This window comes from Euwallacea fornicatus, chromosome 18 (assembly GCF_040115645.1).
Source record: "Euwallacea fornicatus isolate EFF26 chromosome 18, ASM4011564v1, whole genome shotgun sequence".
Taxonomy (NCBI): Eukaryota; Metazoa; Arthropoda; class Insecta; order Coleoptera; family Curculionidae; genus Euwallacea; species Euwallacea fornicatus.
In genome coordinates, this window is record NC_089558.1 from 653,583 (window position 1) to 669,686 (window position 16,104).

The 16,104-nt window shown below is 36.4% G+C and overlaps 4 protein-coding genes across 7 annotated transcripts; 2 read left to right on the forward strand and 2 right to left on the reverse strand.

Annotated features, from left to right (window-relative positions):
- Positions 1-172: 172 nt before the first annotated feature.
- Positions 173-3,071, forward strand: Vps26 (vacuolar protein sorting 26). 2 transcript variants are annotated; one of them, XM_066292837.1, is made up of 10 exons: positions 173-536; positions 600-743; positions 796-1,009; positions 1,285-1,468; positions 1,522-1,697; positions 1,749-1,913; positions 1,964-2,150; positions 2,202-2,254; positions 2,392-2,504; positions 2,560-3,071. In XM_066292837.1, the coding sequence occupies exons 1-9, from the start codon at positions 531-533 to the stop codon at positions 2,493-2,495; spliced, it is 1,233 nt and encodes a 410-aa protein (XP_066148934.1). In that variant the 5' UTR covers positions 173-530; the 3' UTR covers positions 2,496-2,504; positions 2,560-3,071. The 2 variants fall into 2 exon arrangements, with proteins under 2 accessions (XP_066148934.1, XP_066148933.1); XM_066292836.1 differs by having other exon boundaries at positions 2,392-3,071.
- Positions 3,072-3,724: 653 nt separating this feature from the next.
- On the reverse strand, positions 3,725-6,878 carry LOC136344925 (amidophosphoribosyltransferase-like). Its single transcript, XM_066292820.1, has 10 exons — positions 6,525-6,878; positions 6,326-6,466; positions 6,152-6,275; positions 5,874-6,064; positions 5,756-5,814; positions 5,312-5,700; positions 5,157-5,262; positions 4,977-5,103; positions 4,807-4,916; positions 3,725-4,582 (listed from the first exon to the last, which is right to left on the reverse strand). The coding sequence occupies exons 1-10, from the start codon at positions 6,689-6,691 to the stop codon at positions 4,434-4,436; spliced, it is 1,563 nt and encodes a 520-aa protein (XP_066148917.1). The 5' UTR covers positions 6,692-6,878; the 3' UTR covers positions 3,725-4,433.
- Positions 6,879-6,915: 37 nt separating this feature from the next.
- On the forward strand, positions 6,916-9,565 carry LOC136344932 (sn-1-specific diacylglycerol lipase ABHD11). Of its 3 annotated transcripts, none has more exons than XM_066292840.1 (6): positions 6,916-7,276; positions 7,487-7,653; positions 7,706-7,803; positions 7,861-7,995; positions 8,043-8,174; positions 9,320-9,565. In XM_066292840.1, exons 1-6 carry the CDS (start codon positions 7,036-7,038, stop codon positions 9,465-9,467), a joined length of 921 nt encoding a protein of 306 aa, XP_066148937.1. In that variant the 5' UTR covers positions 6,916-7,035; the 3' UTR covers positions 9,468-9,565. The 3 variants fall into 3 exon arrangements, with proteins under 3 accessions (XP_066148937.1, XP_066148938.1, XP_066148936.1); XM_066292841.1 differs by lacking the exons at positions 6,916-7,276; positions 7,487-7,653; positions 7,706-7,803; positions 7,861-7,995; positions 8,043-8,174 and adding exons at positions 8,184-8,334; positions 8,386-8,545; positions 8,599-8,803; positions 8,856-9,085; positions 9,138-9,269; XM_066292839.1 differs by lacking the exons at positions 6,916-7,276; positions 7,487-7,653; positions 7,706-7,803; positions 7,861-7,995; positions 8,043-8,174 and adding exons at positions 8,184-8,545; positions 8,599-8,803; positions 8,856-9,085; positions 9,138-9,269.
- A 296-nt stretch (positions 9,566-9,861) lies between these two features.
- Positions 9,862-15,700, reverse strand: LOC136344924 (PHD finger protein 12). The gene is made up of 15 exons (XM_066292819.1): positions 15,168-15,700; positions 14,204-14,385; positions 14,021-14,151; positions 13,826-13,963; positions 13,519-13,754; positions 13,275-13,439; positions 13,109-13,222; positions 12,893-13,017; positions 12,533-12,825; positions 11,551-11,716; positions 11,362-11,502; positions 11,133-11,298; positions 10,909-11,073; positions 10,540-10,670; positions 9,862-10,165 (listed from the first exon to the last, which is right to left on the reverse strand). The coding sequence occupies exons 1-15, from the start codon at positions 15,213-15,215 to the stop codon at positions 10,033-10,035; spliced, it is 2,334 nt and encodes a 777-aa protein (XP_066148916.1). The 5' UTR covers positions 15,216-15,700; the 3' UTR covers positions 9,862-10,032.
- Positions 15,701-16,104: the final 404 nt, after the last annotated feature.

A 16,104-nucleotide genomic window follows, 5' to 3' on the forward strand; every position in this document is an offset into this window, starting at 1 on the left:
TTTATCCCTTAACCTTACTCTGTTCATCAGTGAGTCGTAAGCATAGTTTTTTTTTTTGTTTTATCAAATTAAAGATTTTCAATTTTGTCTACATTGTTTACATACCGAGGAATTCTTAAGACATTTGAAGTATGATCTATTTGCTCGACATTCGAGTTAACTGTCATCTAGTGAATGACATCTAATTGTCAAATTTCGGTTAAGGTGGAAGTTCCATGTTTTTACTTTCAATTGGGATAATTTATTATTGTCAATAACGAAATATAAATTGTTTTATTTTGTAGAACATTTTAATTAATCGAATACTCTGCTCATAAATTTCCCAGAAACCATTCACTGTTATCAGTTATAAACGTATTTATGGGTCAGTAGATTTCTTGACCAGTGCTCTGTAGATTCTTCACATCACATTTAACCATTTTTTATCAAAAAGATTAATGTTTTACAACCAATTAACTGTCTGCAAACGGTGTAATTTGTAAGTTTTAGTTCATTAGGTTGTAACCCAAGCAAGTCCTTAGAGGAAGTTAATGATGGTAAGTTGTTATCATTAGTTGGTAGGCGGTTTCCATTGTATTTCATCTATCTACAAATTCCAGAGTTTTTTTGGCTTTGGTCAGTCCGCAGAAATCGACATTTACCTCGACGGACAAGAAGCACGTAAAACTGCAGAGGTAAAAAACGAGGATGGCAAGAAAGAGCGCATGCTTTTGTATTACGATGGTGAAACCGTGTCTGGCAAGGTACTTAAGTGGCAAACATAGTTTGCAAATCCGCTTAATTTCGATTTCCTAGGTGAATGTGAGCTTGAAAAAGCCAGGCAGCAAACTTGAACATCAGGGTATCAAAATTGAATTCATAGGACAAATTGAGATGTTTTATGACAGAGGCAATCATCATGAATTTACTTCTTTAGTGAAAGAGTTGGCTCGACCTGGGGATATGATTGCCCATACAAGTTATCCTTTTGAGTTTAGTAATGTTGAGAAACCATATGAGGTGTACACTGGTAATATTTGCACTCTTTCTACTTTTATACATTGTAGTAAAAAATTTGGGTGCCTACCATTGGAATCTTTGAAAGGATGGCAATCACAAGTTTAATTACATTTGGAAAATGTCCTGGATGTGAATGATTATCAAAAATCTACATTATTATCTATTATGATTCTTATATTTTGAAAAAAGTGAAAACACATAACTTTTTGTAATGAGGATCCCAATGGTGGGGATCAAAATTTTCATCATTATACATATAAGAGTGTAAAGGAAACATTGTTATAGGGGGCAATGTGCGTTTAAGATACTTCCTTAGAGTAACAATAATTCGGCGTTTAGCAGATATTGTCAAAGAATTAGATATTGCTGTGCATACCCTGTGCAGTTATCCAGAAATGAATAACTCAATTAAAATGGAGGTTGGAATTGAAGACTGCTTACACATTGAGTTTGAATATAATAAGTCAAAGTAAGACTGAATCATAGTTCACATGAGTTTCAATAAATTTTGGTTGTTAATAGGTATCATTTAAAAGATGTGATAGTGGGGAAAATATATTTTCTATTAGTGCGAATAAAAATTAAACATATGGAAATTGCTATTATTAAACGGGAGACTACCGGATCTGGACCTAATACTTTTACGGATAATGTAACCATTGCTAAGTATGAAATCATGGATGGGGCACCTGTTCGAGGTAGATATATTCATTATCAATAAGCTTCTATCTAAATCTTGTGCTTCTCAGGAGAAAGCATCCCAATCCGTGTGTTTTTGGCCGGCTATGATTTAACACCCACAATGCGGGATGTTAATAAAAAGTTCTCAGTTAGGTACTTCTTGAATTTGGTCCTAATGGACACGGAGGATAGGAGATATTTCAAGCAGCAGGAAATCACACTTTGGAGAAGAGGTAAATGGGCGCTTAAAACATTTGCTGGAACTTCACAGGGATTGTTATAGGTGACAAAGTCCGAAAACTGAATATTCAATCTCCGGCCATAATGGCGGGTACGCAGAACTTGGAAAATACCGCCACCATGTATGGGCAGCAAAATAACGGGGAGCAAGACGATACCGAACCTAATGATGCGAGCGAAAATGAGGACATTTTGAGTGAGGGGGCGCCGCAGAAGGAGGATTTTTTAAGGTCAGTATGATGCAAAGGGAGTCCTTAAATGCAAGATCTTGGCATTTTTAGGTCCCAATCGAATGACAAATTAAGTAATGTCGTAACGGACCCATTTGATCAAGGTGAGAGACTAAGAATAACGTAAATGCAACCAGAATAATATGATTTACATCGTGATTCATACATCTCAGAATGTATATCTTCATTGCTTTCAATGGAAGTTCTATTGCTTGTTATTATTAGTGATTTTTTTTCTTAGCAAATACGTCACCTACAGATAAAAGCCCCGAGAATCAAATTCAGAACATGAAACGCGAAGAAGGAGATGGCCAGAACGATACCGCAATTCAGAGTGTCGAGTGATATTGTCAGGTAATTGCGTAAAGAACAAAATTATCGATTAAAAATCCTAGTTTTTCCAATACAGAAAGGATCTGCAGTAGTACTGTGATTTTTTTAAATGCGAAAAGGTCGTTCTATTAAGTAATAAAGACACAGAATTTACATTTAGGCACAATTGGCCAGAGAAAACTGTCAACTAATGTTTCTCTGTAAATGTAGAATATAAAATAAAGTATTTTAATTAGTCTTTCTGTTGCTCCTTTAATTGTCCATGAAATGGCATTTAATTAAAGTGGTTAAATTGTAGTGTTCGCATTTATTTTTCAAAGAGATAGAAATAATATGATTTTTTTAAGAATGCTTTTTGTATTGTTTTCGAATTTATTTTAAATTCTACATTTTATTAGAAAAAGGTTTTATGCTATATGGTTTGTAAATAATGTTAAATATTTACTGTTAGAAAAAGAGAAACTGTCATCTGTATATTCGGAAGTTAACAATTTACACATTTTAATTATTATTATTATTATTATTATTATTATTATTATATTGTATATTACTTCCCATCATAGTAGGAATTAACTCTTTTAAAAAGTAGCCGGGTTGTTTGTTTTCACCTTTCGCATAAGGGGGCTCCGACAAACGGACCGAGTAGTCGCTCCGCAAACCAATTCGTGTGGAATGGAATTGAGGAAATACAAGATACATGATATTTATATAAATTTGGCACTGTTTTACAACAAACCAGTGGAATCAAGGAGACAAATGGCAATAGAGATAAATACAGTACGTCTAAGGCTGACTGGCCCAATATAAAAAAAACATGCACAGAGATTTCTCTGTCTCTCTCACATACCATATGATGCGAAAAGCGGCGGGGACGGTTTAATCTACAAGGTCAGTCCTATTTAATATTTAGGTGTCAATTTATAGGGTAGGTTGCACAAATTCACTGAATAATTGGCATCGAAACTCGAACAAATTGTTTCCTTGTATCAGTTCGCATCATATGATGTGAGAGAAATCTCTCTGGGTGTCCTTTTCTTGAAATTGGCCCAGTCAGCCTTACACGTATTTTATATCCCGAGAGTGAAAGTGTCCGTTTGACACGTATGTTTCAATGACACAAAAGCCGTGTTACAAACATACGTGCAGAATGAAATCAAACTAATGTTTTTTTATTAATTATCCAGTATTATATTGAAATAACTTACAAAAAATATAATTACGATTAGATATGCCTACTTGTGAATAACTAGAGGAACTGTTTTCAGTAGCATTGAAGTTTGTGCGCTTCAAATCATCGTTATTATTTCAGAACAAAATGATGACGTTTGAATTAAACCCTACGAAATACTGTACAAGAGTTTTGGTGAGAGAGTTCTTTCAAAAATGAAAAGGAACTCTCAAAGATGGAAATGGAAGTCAAAATATCTTAATATTATAAACGACTAATATGAACTTAAACGTTAAGGTAAACACAATTTGCGATCTGTTGTACATTTTCATTAGTGTGTGTTGCCTAGGCAACTACACACACACACACACACGCGCGCATAAAACCACGTTTTTTGAAAAAATCAGGCTAGAAATGTATCAGTTTCTCTCACTTTGCAAGCAAAAAAGGAATGCGATATAACATTATGCACCAAAATTTTAAATATTTTTAATTCCTGATATGTGATATGACGCTTAATAATTTACGATAATTAAGTACATAAATTGCAGACTTGTAACTCAAAATATATTTAAATCATAAACCCTGCTTAGAAACGGATTTCCGTTTTAATGGACGGCTCAATAGTTAGATTACTTAGATAACCCCAAGCGTTTTATACATTCTTAAGACTTGCTAAATAATGAGATTCGTATTCAAAAATTTGCAACTTAATCGAGACTGTGAGATATTCACTTTAAATACCGCAATAAAAAGTTTAATTTGTCTTCCTCAAGAGAGTTTCACCAGTCCAGTTTATCGGATAATCCTCCCGGGTAGTCCCCGGTGAGACACGCAATACAATGACCCACTTCTCGTCCATCTATCTTGACGTCCTTTTCAACTGCCCGCACTAAGCCTTCCACGCTTAGATAGTGCAAACTGTCGGCTCCTATTCAAGAAATTCTCACAATATAGTAACGGAGTATCATTCAAAGAAAAATCTCGCAGCAGGCGGTTAACTGTGAACATAGGCCTATAATTGAGCAATTTTCTCTGTATCATTTAACATCTGACAGAGACGAATTGATCCAGAACGTCCCTTTTATATTTCAACACCTACTTGAGGCTTTTCAATGAATTCTCATTGTTTCATCAAACCCGTTGGAAACTCACCAACTTTCAAAGCAATATCTTCGAAATCCTTGGTGTTTGCGATTAGCTCTTCGCGAGTTGGTATATTAATGCCCATGTAGCACGGATATTTCAATGGAGGACTGGCGATTCTAGTTAAAAATATAATTTTATTAAAATACAAACGCTATACGTGTTCTTTTATTAATCACCTGATATGAACTTCTTTGGCCCCAGCTTTTCGTAGCAATGTAATGATGGGACCGACAGTGTTCCCTCTCACAATCGAATCATCAATTAAAATAATCCGTTTTCCTTTTACATTAGTGAGAATTGGACCTGGAAAATAACTCCGTTATCTTTTTCATAGGTCATAAGCATAGAATACTAACTAAATTTCAGCGCCACGTTCATCTGCCTCAATCTATTGCTGGGCTGAATGAAAGTCCTCCCCACATACGTATTTTTGGCCAGTAATTCGCCTTGTGGAATATTCGACTGAAAATAGTAACTAAACCTACTAAAATCTCTCCTTTCAACCACCCACCTCAAATGAATACCCATGAGCAGCAGCATTGCCGGACTCCGGAACTGAACCGACGATATCGGCCTCCACAGGATGTTCCAATGCCAACTGTCTTCCGCAATGTACCCTGGCATTATACACTTCCTGCCCCTCAAAAATACTTGTAGGTCTGGCGAAGTATACATATTCAAAAATGCAAAAAGCCATTTTCTTCCCTTCAGGAGTTGGGATTATATCTATTGTTTTGGGGCCACTGCAAGTGAGCTCCAGTATTTCTCCTGGTTTTATCTCTCTAATATAACGAGTGATTTTCATAAATGCGCAGGATTCTGAAGCAACCACCCAACCTTCTGCAGACTTATCAGTGTCTATGATTTTGTTAGCTAGATCATCAGTGTAGCCATTTTCCACTAAAATTGGTAACTTCTACAGGAGTATTAATTAATTTAATTTAGTAAAGCTTACTTTCATGAGAGTCTGCTAGAATTTTGCCTAAACATAATGGCCTATTTCCATAAGGATCCCTATAAGAGTTTATTGTAATATTTTGTGTTTAGGTTGTAAGAGAAAAAATCCAACGCACCTAACAGCATAAATCCGATCTTTTAGCATTATTACCAAAGAGTAACTAAGAGGGGCGAGTTGCATTAAATGCCTAATTCTCGCAGGCCAGTCAGGACCATTAATTTCCCCTTCCGGCGGTATTAAACATAAAGCTTGAGTAATGAGTTCGCTGTCTGAGTGAGTGGACAACCCTACACCTCTGGCCAAAACCTACAAACACATTTAGAAAGCAGATATAAACAAGAAGTCCTTGAAAGGAAGGAAGGAATGAAAGGAGCACATCCAAATAAGTTATACCTGCTTTCGTAAAGCTGAAGCATTTACCAGCTCTCCATTATGGGCTACAGCTAATGATCCATGCATTGAATGCACTACAAAAGGTTGAGCGTTTATGGCAGTTGATTTTGCACTCGTGGAGTACCTGAAATTATGATTTTACAGGCAAATTTGGGAGTTATTGTAACACCTAACCTGGTATGGCCAATACCCATAATTCCAGTAAGCTGAGATAGAATTTCATTTGTAAAAACATTCTTCACCAGTCCCATCCCTTTTTGAATGTTGAAGTCATTATGACCCTCGCTTGTAACTATACCTGTGGATTCTTGTCCTCTACAACATTTTCAATTACGATTTGATGCCTGCTTCACACTATCATCCAGGAACTTACCTGTGCTGTAAGGCCTGCAATCCAATTAAAATAATCTGAGCAATTTCAGTGTTCGTTTCCCAAGTGTCCTTGCCTATGGCCCCAAAGACTCCACATTCGTGGGTTAAACCACTCTCTATTTTACAATCCAATGCAGTTTTTGGATCAGGCACATTTTTGCAGGCCATTTCTTAATGATTACTTTAACACTCGGGAAATAGTGGTACTAGCAATCGATTTTACTTGATTTATGGGTTTAAGTTGAGGTGCACAAATTGCTCGACATTCTTTAGAAAGGACGGAATGTAGAAAATTAAGAATTAAATAGAGCGTGATCACGTTTTCTGTTATTTTTTATTATTACACACATAACCTCAAATTACCACGTGAGAATCTATCTGTGCGAAACAGCATTTGTTTCTCTCTGATAAAAGTGATTAAAAAAAGAGGGTCATATCGAGGCATGTCTGATACCTTTCTAGCACAGTAAATTAAGGTTATGTGTGCTAAAACAATTTAGGAAGTCTTCAAAATGTTGAGCCCTGGCAAACTGAAAATTCTAAAGGTTCTAAAAAGAAATTCACAGCGATTTTCCACTACAATCACGCCAGAACCTATTAAGTTGGCGCATGCAGTGTATGAACAGGAAACAGTTTCAGATAATCAAGTAAATCCATTCATAATTGCCCATGGTTTGTTGGGGTCTAAACAGAATTGGACCAGTTTATGTAAAGCTTATACCCAGAAGTTTAATCCTCCTAGGAAAGTAATAGGTAAATATGTAAGTAGTGTCTAGAGACTGTATTGAGGACCACTTAAGATATGGTGATATGTGTTCCTTTCAGATTTATAGGGGCGTATTGCACCTTGTAAGAAAGATATATTCTTAGTCTGTACTGCTATCAATTTACATCATCGCTGCGAATACACTACTTTTCCTACTAGATACACAATATATATTGTACTATTTTGCAATATTTAAGCTCTAGACTTGAGAAACCATGGTGAGAGCACTCACTCAGATGAGCACACTTATAACCATTTGGTGGAAGATGTGAAACAGTTTCTGATAGACAACAACATATCAAAAGCAGCCTTGATGGGTCATTCAATGGGGGGAAGATGCGCCATGCTGTTTGCGTTGAAATATGTCAGTGAAACACTAGATTCGTTTTATTTATAATTCTTCTGCCTCCTTTTAGCCAGAATTTTTAGAAAAGTTAGTAGTTGTGGATATATCTCCAGTTAACCTAAGTCCAAATATACATGAAATGCCAATAATTCTAGACACAATGAGAAGGTCAGTTTCAGTATTATAATATGTGTTCATCATGCTTCAATGGTTTATGATTCACAGGGTTCAAATGCCCAGTAATGTGCCCTTAAGCCAGTCCCGCAACATTATAAATGAACAACTAAAGAAAGTCATTACAGACAAGGGAATTAGGGCTTTCATATTAACAAATTTAACTGCTGTGGGTGATAATAAGAGGTAACATATTTGTCACAATTTTAGAGAAGATAAAACTGTTTTTCCAGCTATAAATGGAGGGTGAATATCCCCACCCTTCTGAAGCAATTTAAGGAAATTGCAAAGTTTGATACAGTAGAGGGTTTGCAGTATAAGGGGGAGACCCTGTTTATTGGAGGTGCAAAATCCGACTATATTCCGTAAGTGCAAGAGTTTATTTTTTCATGGATTTTTGTGCCCCTACAAACGACAAACCCCATACAAATTTGGCCTTGACGTTCTCTGTCGCTTGTTGACATCAAAAAAGGATTAACTACTCAAAGAGACATTGCAGCAAAATGTCACCTGCTCAAAATTTCTGTAAGTTCATACAAAAACTAATAAGAATGACCCGTTGCAAAGCTGACCTAGCTCAAAAACAACCATATAGCGCCCTTGATCTGGCCTACATCTCTTATCAGAATACCGACACCACTTTTGGCAATGTTAAACGAAATGAGGTCACCGCGCCTCTCCTCATTTTGCACGGATTATTGGGTTCAAAGTCGAATTTTCACACCACTTGTAAAAGGTACTGTATTGCATCTCTCTCAATAAACTTGAAATATATAAATGAATATAAAGGTACCACGGTGGCTTCAAGCCCAAACGACTGGTGTATGCGGTTGATCTGAGAAATCATGGAGATTCTCCTCAGTTGAACCACAATACTTACGAGGATATGATGTTAGATGTGCTAAATTTTGTAAGGGTAATGCGATTGACTAAAATTTATCTCCTGGGGCACGATATCGGTGGAAGAATTGGCATGTTGATATCTCTGAAATATGTAAGCTTTGGTAGTTAAAACTGAGGGCTCACGTAATCGACCCCAATTTTAGCCAGAAATTATAGAAAAACTGATCGTAGTGGACGCTTCTCCTATTTCCACGAGCCATAATTTTCAGATTTACACGAAAATTTTACAAATATTAAACACCATGATTTTACCAGCAAATTTGTCCCCGGAACAAGCCAGAGCGCACGTAATAAATCGTCTGTCTACAGTGGTAAAAAATAAAGGTCTCATGGCCTTGGTTTTGATGAATTTAACACAAATTATAGGCGGCAGGTAAGAACTTTTTTATTCGGAATAGAGATGCACAGGCAAAATCTGTTTTTAGTTATACGTGGCGGTTCAATAAGAAAGTTTTGCTAGATCATTTGCAGGAGCTCGGCTCTTTTCCGAACGTGCATAACGTGAAGTATGAAGGGCCGGTTTTGTTTGTAGGAGGAGGAAAATCTGATTATATCCAGTATAATTGTTTCTTTTTACAAGAGAGAGGTTAATTTAGTTTAATTGCAGGAGAAGCGACTTTCCAAAAATATTGCAGTTATTCCCCAATGCCGAGTTAAAGTACATTGAAGGTGCGGGTCATTGGGTGCACGCAGAAAAACCTAGCGAATTCCTTAAAATCACAATGGAATTCTTGAATAAGACAGCTGAAGTTTAAATTAGGAAGTTTAGGATTAATAAAAGTATTTACATTATCTTACTATCTGTTGGGAAACAAACTTGTAACAGATTGTGCGATAAAAAAAACTGAAGAAATGTTTATTTTTTTCTTTATCAAATTTGGTTTCTTTGGAAAAGAATTTTCCAGGAACAGGCGAATCTGGCAACTTCACAACAGTTGGTTGTCAAGCCCTTCCCGTTTCCGAAAGAACCGAAGAAATGTGCTATGTAATTTGGATAATAAACAGCCTTTAGGCTACGCTGCCAAACTAATATAAAACTCTTGATGTCTGATGTATGTAAGGGAGTTACCGAACCTGTTGATAACAAGGTGTAATTTATTTCCAATTGAAATCAATGACCAAATCGCTATACAGCAAGAAAAAAACATCTGCAATTTCAACCGCATTAATTTTTAGCCCTCCATTGTTTGAAACAAAATCCAATATTATGAATTAATCATTATACAATAATAGTTAAATTACCGATAATCAAATGAATTAATACCTCTACTGGTAATGAGTCTCTAAACCTAATATAATTTTTATTTATTTTTTTTTCGATTATAGATTTTCAACTATAGAGAAAACGAAGCTTATACATCCGAATTTTAACAGGGAACCATGGTTTAAGATGGCGGAACCCTCCCAGCCTCGTTTCATGTCTTCAAAAGCAGTTGAACAACAGCATTCAAATCTAAAAATTGTAAGTAATATTTTCCTTTTGTGCAAAACAATGAATAAGCTGTCGAGTGAATATCCATAGAAACATTGAAGTAGTTGGAAACTAGCTTGGTGTTAAAATTAACAGTTTATCAATAATTTAACCCTCATTAAGTGAAGTGTGATTTCTAATAGCGCATTCGGGCGCGTGCACCAATGCAGTAATATGTCCCTTATTTTATTACTACGTTTGGTAACGTACTGAAAGGTGAGTTTCTAATATAAATAATCGAAAATTCATTAAAAACATGTTACCTGCCTTGGAATGATTAAGCAGACACATCGTCACACTGAGTGGTGCACACTTCTTGCATGCCTGAATTCACCATAAGTAAACAATTAACTTACCTGTCAATATAATCAGCCGTCATTTTGGCCTCTCTTTTTCCCATGTTTCCGTTGCTTCCTACATTGTCAGATCGACCAAATTTTCGTTTCCGGTTAATCACATCTCGTACTTGAGCTTCCACATTTGCGGCCTAGAAAGAATAAGCAAATTTCACATTTTGGAATCAAAGCTGTGCACGTAAATTTTTTAACATCACACTGAGCCACAAAACAGTGGTCGTGTATATTGGAATGAGCCTCATCACGGCGAAGTCCTTGAAATAATGTGTTAGCAGAAGAAATCTTCAAAGATTTGTTACTTGAGTTTGAGCGAAAACATTACGTCTCTTTTGTCAAATGTAATGCAAGTTTTTTCAACAAACAACTTACCTTCTCTTCAGGGGTCATACTCGCACCTTGCACCTTTTCTCCCCCATCAGCAGAATCCCCTGCAACATCAGCTGATCGCTTGATGCACATATTATTCGAATACAGCACGTTGTTCACGTACGTCCCCGCAGGCGCATAATTAATCAATTCATAACTGTTGGTATACTAAAATCAAATAAATCAATATGCATCCTTACAAATGTTGTGTTAAAATAGGCTCTTACATCGTCGAAAAATATGGTGGCATGCTTGAAGGAAATGAAGTTGCAATAGCCAAATTTCTCTAAATCCACTTCATTAGACGACCCTTTACCTACGTTGAGAACACGGTATCTCATCGCCACAGCCTCGGGGAATCTGGTTGAGACTGTCGGTCGAAAACCCATAAAGCTGAATAACAAAGTATATTTTAATTCCAATTTATGAACATGCATGTGATTTACGATATCTAACCTGGCGTCATGTCTAACATCTGTGGAATCTACTTCCCGCGTCCTCACATTATAGAAATGCTTGGACACAACTGGACACAACATCGCTCTGGCTCGGACAATCGACCGTACCCTGGGCTTCTTTTTGGGGCTCGCAAACACCCTAAAACATCTTTGACGCTAAAGAGTAAATCCAGTATTCTGAGATTACCTGGAAATTCGGTCGATATCTGCAGGAGTCAGCAATTCACTAGGTAGCGGCATTTTCAAATTTCCTGCACTTGAGCTGTGATTGAAACTCTCCACGATCTGCTGTAACCTTTGGAAAGCGAGGATTTTAAGCACGCGCTCGTCCAGTTGTTTCAGCTCTAGGTCAGCTAAGGAAAAGGTCGGTTAACAATTCGGATGTGAGAAAAATTTCACGGATCCACAACAAGTTCAGCATTTATGCTTTTGAGCGTCAAGCGTTAAGAAATCTTCCGTACCCAGACAACAAGACACGATAGAGAAATGCACTTCGCAACGATATATATATTTTTTAATCAGCTTCCTTCTACGTGTGATGTATTCAGGGCTTTTTCTAACGGGGTAATTTCGTGCAATGATCTGAAAGTGGACTTAAAAGACAATGTAATCTCGCTTTGATTTAACAAGAAAATTGTGAATATTGACGTGTGAATGCTCGGTCAGTATTACCGAGATGAGGAATGGAAAGCATAAATCGGTTGAATTTGAATGTAAGGAAGCAGATATTAGACAAATAACCTGAAATAGAGCTGCGAATCTCAGAGTAAAAAATGGGAAAATGTTTTAAACAATTAATGACATCTGTCAAAGTAATAGTCAATTCTACAGCCATTTGTTTCTGCTAAAGTCTCAATTGCAATAATCCAGCAATATGGCCGACTTTTTTGAGTATCCTTGATATTTTATGATGTATGATAAACTATTAAATAGGAGTAGGGAGCGTTCGGCGACCATGTTACCGCACTCAATGCGCACCGTTTGAATTCCCAATTCGCTATCTGTCAAGAAACCCTCGATAAATTATTACTTGCGTTAGCCAACGTGGGTGTAAACATTTCGTTAATGTTTTCAAAAAGATAATTCCCATCAAAATTACCTCCTTGGTAAAGCGGCCGGCACTTTGATATACAACTACTGAACTAACGTTTTTTCACACACATCCTTACCTTCATAATTGAAATATCCCTCCATAATATCCTTGACCATATTCTGTTCCTTTTTTACAAGGTCCCTATCGAACAGACCGCTATTTGTCGTGTCATTATGACATTTCTCCTCAGCACCTCCATTCTCGTGAGAGCTGCATTTGAAATTCACATTGAGTACGTTATTTGTATAATATGTGTTGTTGGTGATTTTAATGTTGGTTCCCGAAGAGGTCGATGGCGATACCGGGCTGGTTTCCATTTTTATGTGAACGTCTTCTGTAGGGTTTTGTAAAGAAGCTTTCGAATTTTTACTGAAGAATAGATCAATAAAACTCATTATTACATACAGAAATTTACGGCAATTTAACTCCAGAATACCTTAAATCACTAGTATCACATAATTTGCTAACTTCATCATCATTATCATTCTGCGCTGTGTCTTCCTCGTCATTTTTATCTTCAACACTTCCCTGACAACTCTCTGTCGAACTTGCAACCTCACTCTGCAAACAAACTCATCTCTCATTTATATATATTGTATATTCAACTAAATAACAAATTTACTACTACTACTATTTTCAAGTTATTCCTTACTTCAATAATACTGCTTTTTCTATAAGCAGCCTCTATCCGCAGTACATCCTTTAAACTAGGCAGCAGCTGCACTGGCTTTTTGTAATGATATTTAATCATCTCTGGTACCTGAATCTAAAACTTCCCAAACTGACTTTTAAGTATATTTCTTGCAAACATATTTTACCTTTAACTTTAAGGGCAATTTTCTTTTTACTCTAAACGGAGGATTCTTCCTCTGAACTTTTCGGAAAAACTCCAATTTTACAGCATCCTGATCGACAGGCGTGGAAAATTTATCCCACAATTTAACGCGCTCGCAAACAGAGATTGAAGTCAATAATGTCGAATCCTGAACAAAACCTCTTATTATTTCAAAAGATCTTTATGGTCTAGTCTTACTCATCGTCTAGTTTCTTTTTCAAACTTACCAAAGTATGCTCAACGTGTAACGGACACATCCAAACCCCTGCAGGAGGAGCCGTTAAGGGAGGATCCAAACAATCCAAATGGTAATATGAGTTGCAAAAATCACACTCAATCAGTGGAGCTACTCGACAAGATCGACTACATTCTGCACATTTGCGCGCAGGTAGCGGCACCAGCCCATTGGGCAGCTTTTCGAAATCCCGCTGTTTGGGCCTCTTGGTGACACCCAAATTTTCAGCTAAAGCAACAAAAACCCAGCTTAATTTCTGTCCTTGTTTAAATATTTTCACATATTTAGTACTTACTTACCTTTTTCATCTCCAGGGAAAGCGATGGTGGGCAGATCCATCTCAAATGGCAATTCAAATTGTTTAGGATTCATGGCAGTTGCGGCTTCTATCAAACATTCTAATGCGCTTGGTTTTGGTTTTTTCACCGATTTTGAGCCTAATAGAAGCATCCAATATTGCAAATAAACTAATGAAGTACGTATAGTATTCATACCTGATGAACTAGATGTAGAAGAAGTACTCTCTGACCTCTTCCTTAACACGACAAGTTGACTTTTCTGGTACTTGCAGCTGTGACACAGCCATTCCCCTACAGGAATGTCTTCAAAGTTTAGAGGGGGATCGCTGAATTTAATTTTGAATAGTCCTCAGTTTTACAGCTTATTAATTTACTTACTGGCATCCCCAATGAAAACTACTGGGACATTTATCGCAACAAATTAAATCGCCACCTTCCTCACATGCGTCACAAAAATCGTGATTATGCCCTTTTCCGGGCCGCTTAAAATAGGGGTGTTCAGGTTTCTTCTCCTTTTCTTTTTTCTCATTTCCAGGTGGTGCAATCAGGGATTGAATTTGCTAAGCAAGATTAATACTAAAGATAATTGCAAATTGGAAAAGAAAGATATTGCATAGCTCAATAAAATCAACCCTTACGTCCTAGGGCATAATTGCAAAATATGAGGAGTGGGAAAGCTATTTACTATAGTAATAAAGACAGAAATTCTTTTCCAGTTGTAACTGGGTTATTATTTCTGCCATTTAAGAGAACTCCATTGTTGTAATGAATCACAATCTTCTGGTTCAATTATTGCTCTGCCAAACCAATCAAACTCTTGCTTTACAAATGCTAGACATTCACAAGGAATGTGTTTCACAAAATAATTCTCTTGACAATATTTGCACTAAATGGGTATTGTTAAGAGTTATATTGTGTATCTGATGCCGAGCTCATCCAAGGCAACTTGCTTGCATTTATATATCATCTCCCATGTTTCTAACTCCAAAAGAATAAGAGGTTAAAGAGACTTTCCATAGCAGTCATACGTATTAATCTCATTGCCCCTTATTATATAGGGGAAGGCTGCATTTGCAACATTTGCAATGTAGTACCTAGTTGAACTTTTTGCAATCACGCTATAACTACGCATGTAATTGTTATTATGAGGATCGTTATACTAATTTAGAAGGAAAGTTTAATGGTGCGACAGTTCCCAGGATTTCCCGCCCTTCTTTTTGTGTCCATGGAAAAGGCAATAGGGATAGAGAAATATGGAAAGCACATAGGTATTCTTTATAAGTAGGGCCATAACTTTAGAGATACTAAAACACTGCATTATTGAAACAAACCCCTCACTTACCTCCATAAGGCCCCCAGAGCTATCGAGATCATATAAGCGGGTACTCATTATGATGTCTATGTTATAGAGAAAACGTTAAAAGTAAATAATATAACTTATCCAGAAGTTTAGTAGCATTTTTACGGCTGTTGGATGAAGCAAATATAAATAATGAATTATATTTGAGGCAGTTTTTTCATTTAAAACCACTTTATTTCACTTTAAATTCATAATAAAAATATTTATACCGAACTCAAAACTCATCTAAGACCAAAATAGTGGTAAATAGCTAATTTCAGCATTTTTTAGAACCTCTAATAAGCGTTGAAATATCAGAGGAATGTCTTAGATAAATTCATCAGCTGTTATCAATTTGTCAGATTTTTGATGGTGCACAGTAAATGGCTCAATCCACGTCTTACGTCCACTGTTCATTACCTACTCCGAATATTTTTCCAACGACTGTTGCACGATTTTTTTAAAGATCACCCGTTATTGTAACTATAGCAGTTTTAAAATTAAAACTAAGAAACTTTCACATCATATTTAAATCACTCTTGATGTCGTTGAGTGGCTGATGACTGTTGAAAGATTGAGGTAATTATTGAAAATTGACCTATTCAGAACAATGGTTGTCCCATTTTATACTGAGCTAATAGAGAGAGAAAGACCAGTTTTCGTTGTGACAGAAACCATTGGTCTTATTTTTCAAGCATTCGATAACCCTAATTGGCAGAATTGATGCAGCAAGCGGCCATGATGTTTTTTCCCAATAATGGTGGATACTCGCTTTGTTGATTTTTGTCGGTCGGTTTGTTGATCGATGTCAATTTATTTCCAGGAGAAACAGTCTTTATTTTCAAATTGTTTACTTGTCAATATACCCCTATTCACTTTCATTAAACCCCTAAAAAGCTCGTTTTACAAAAGTAAGTAGGAATAACAACAAACTTCAGCT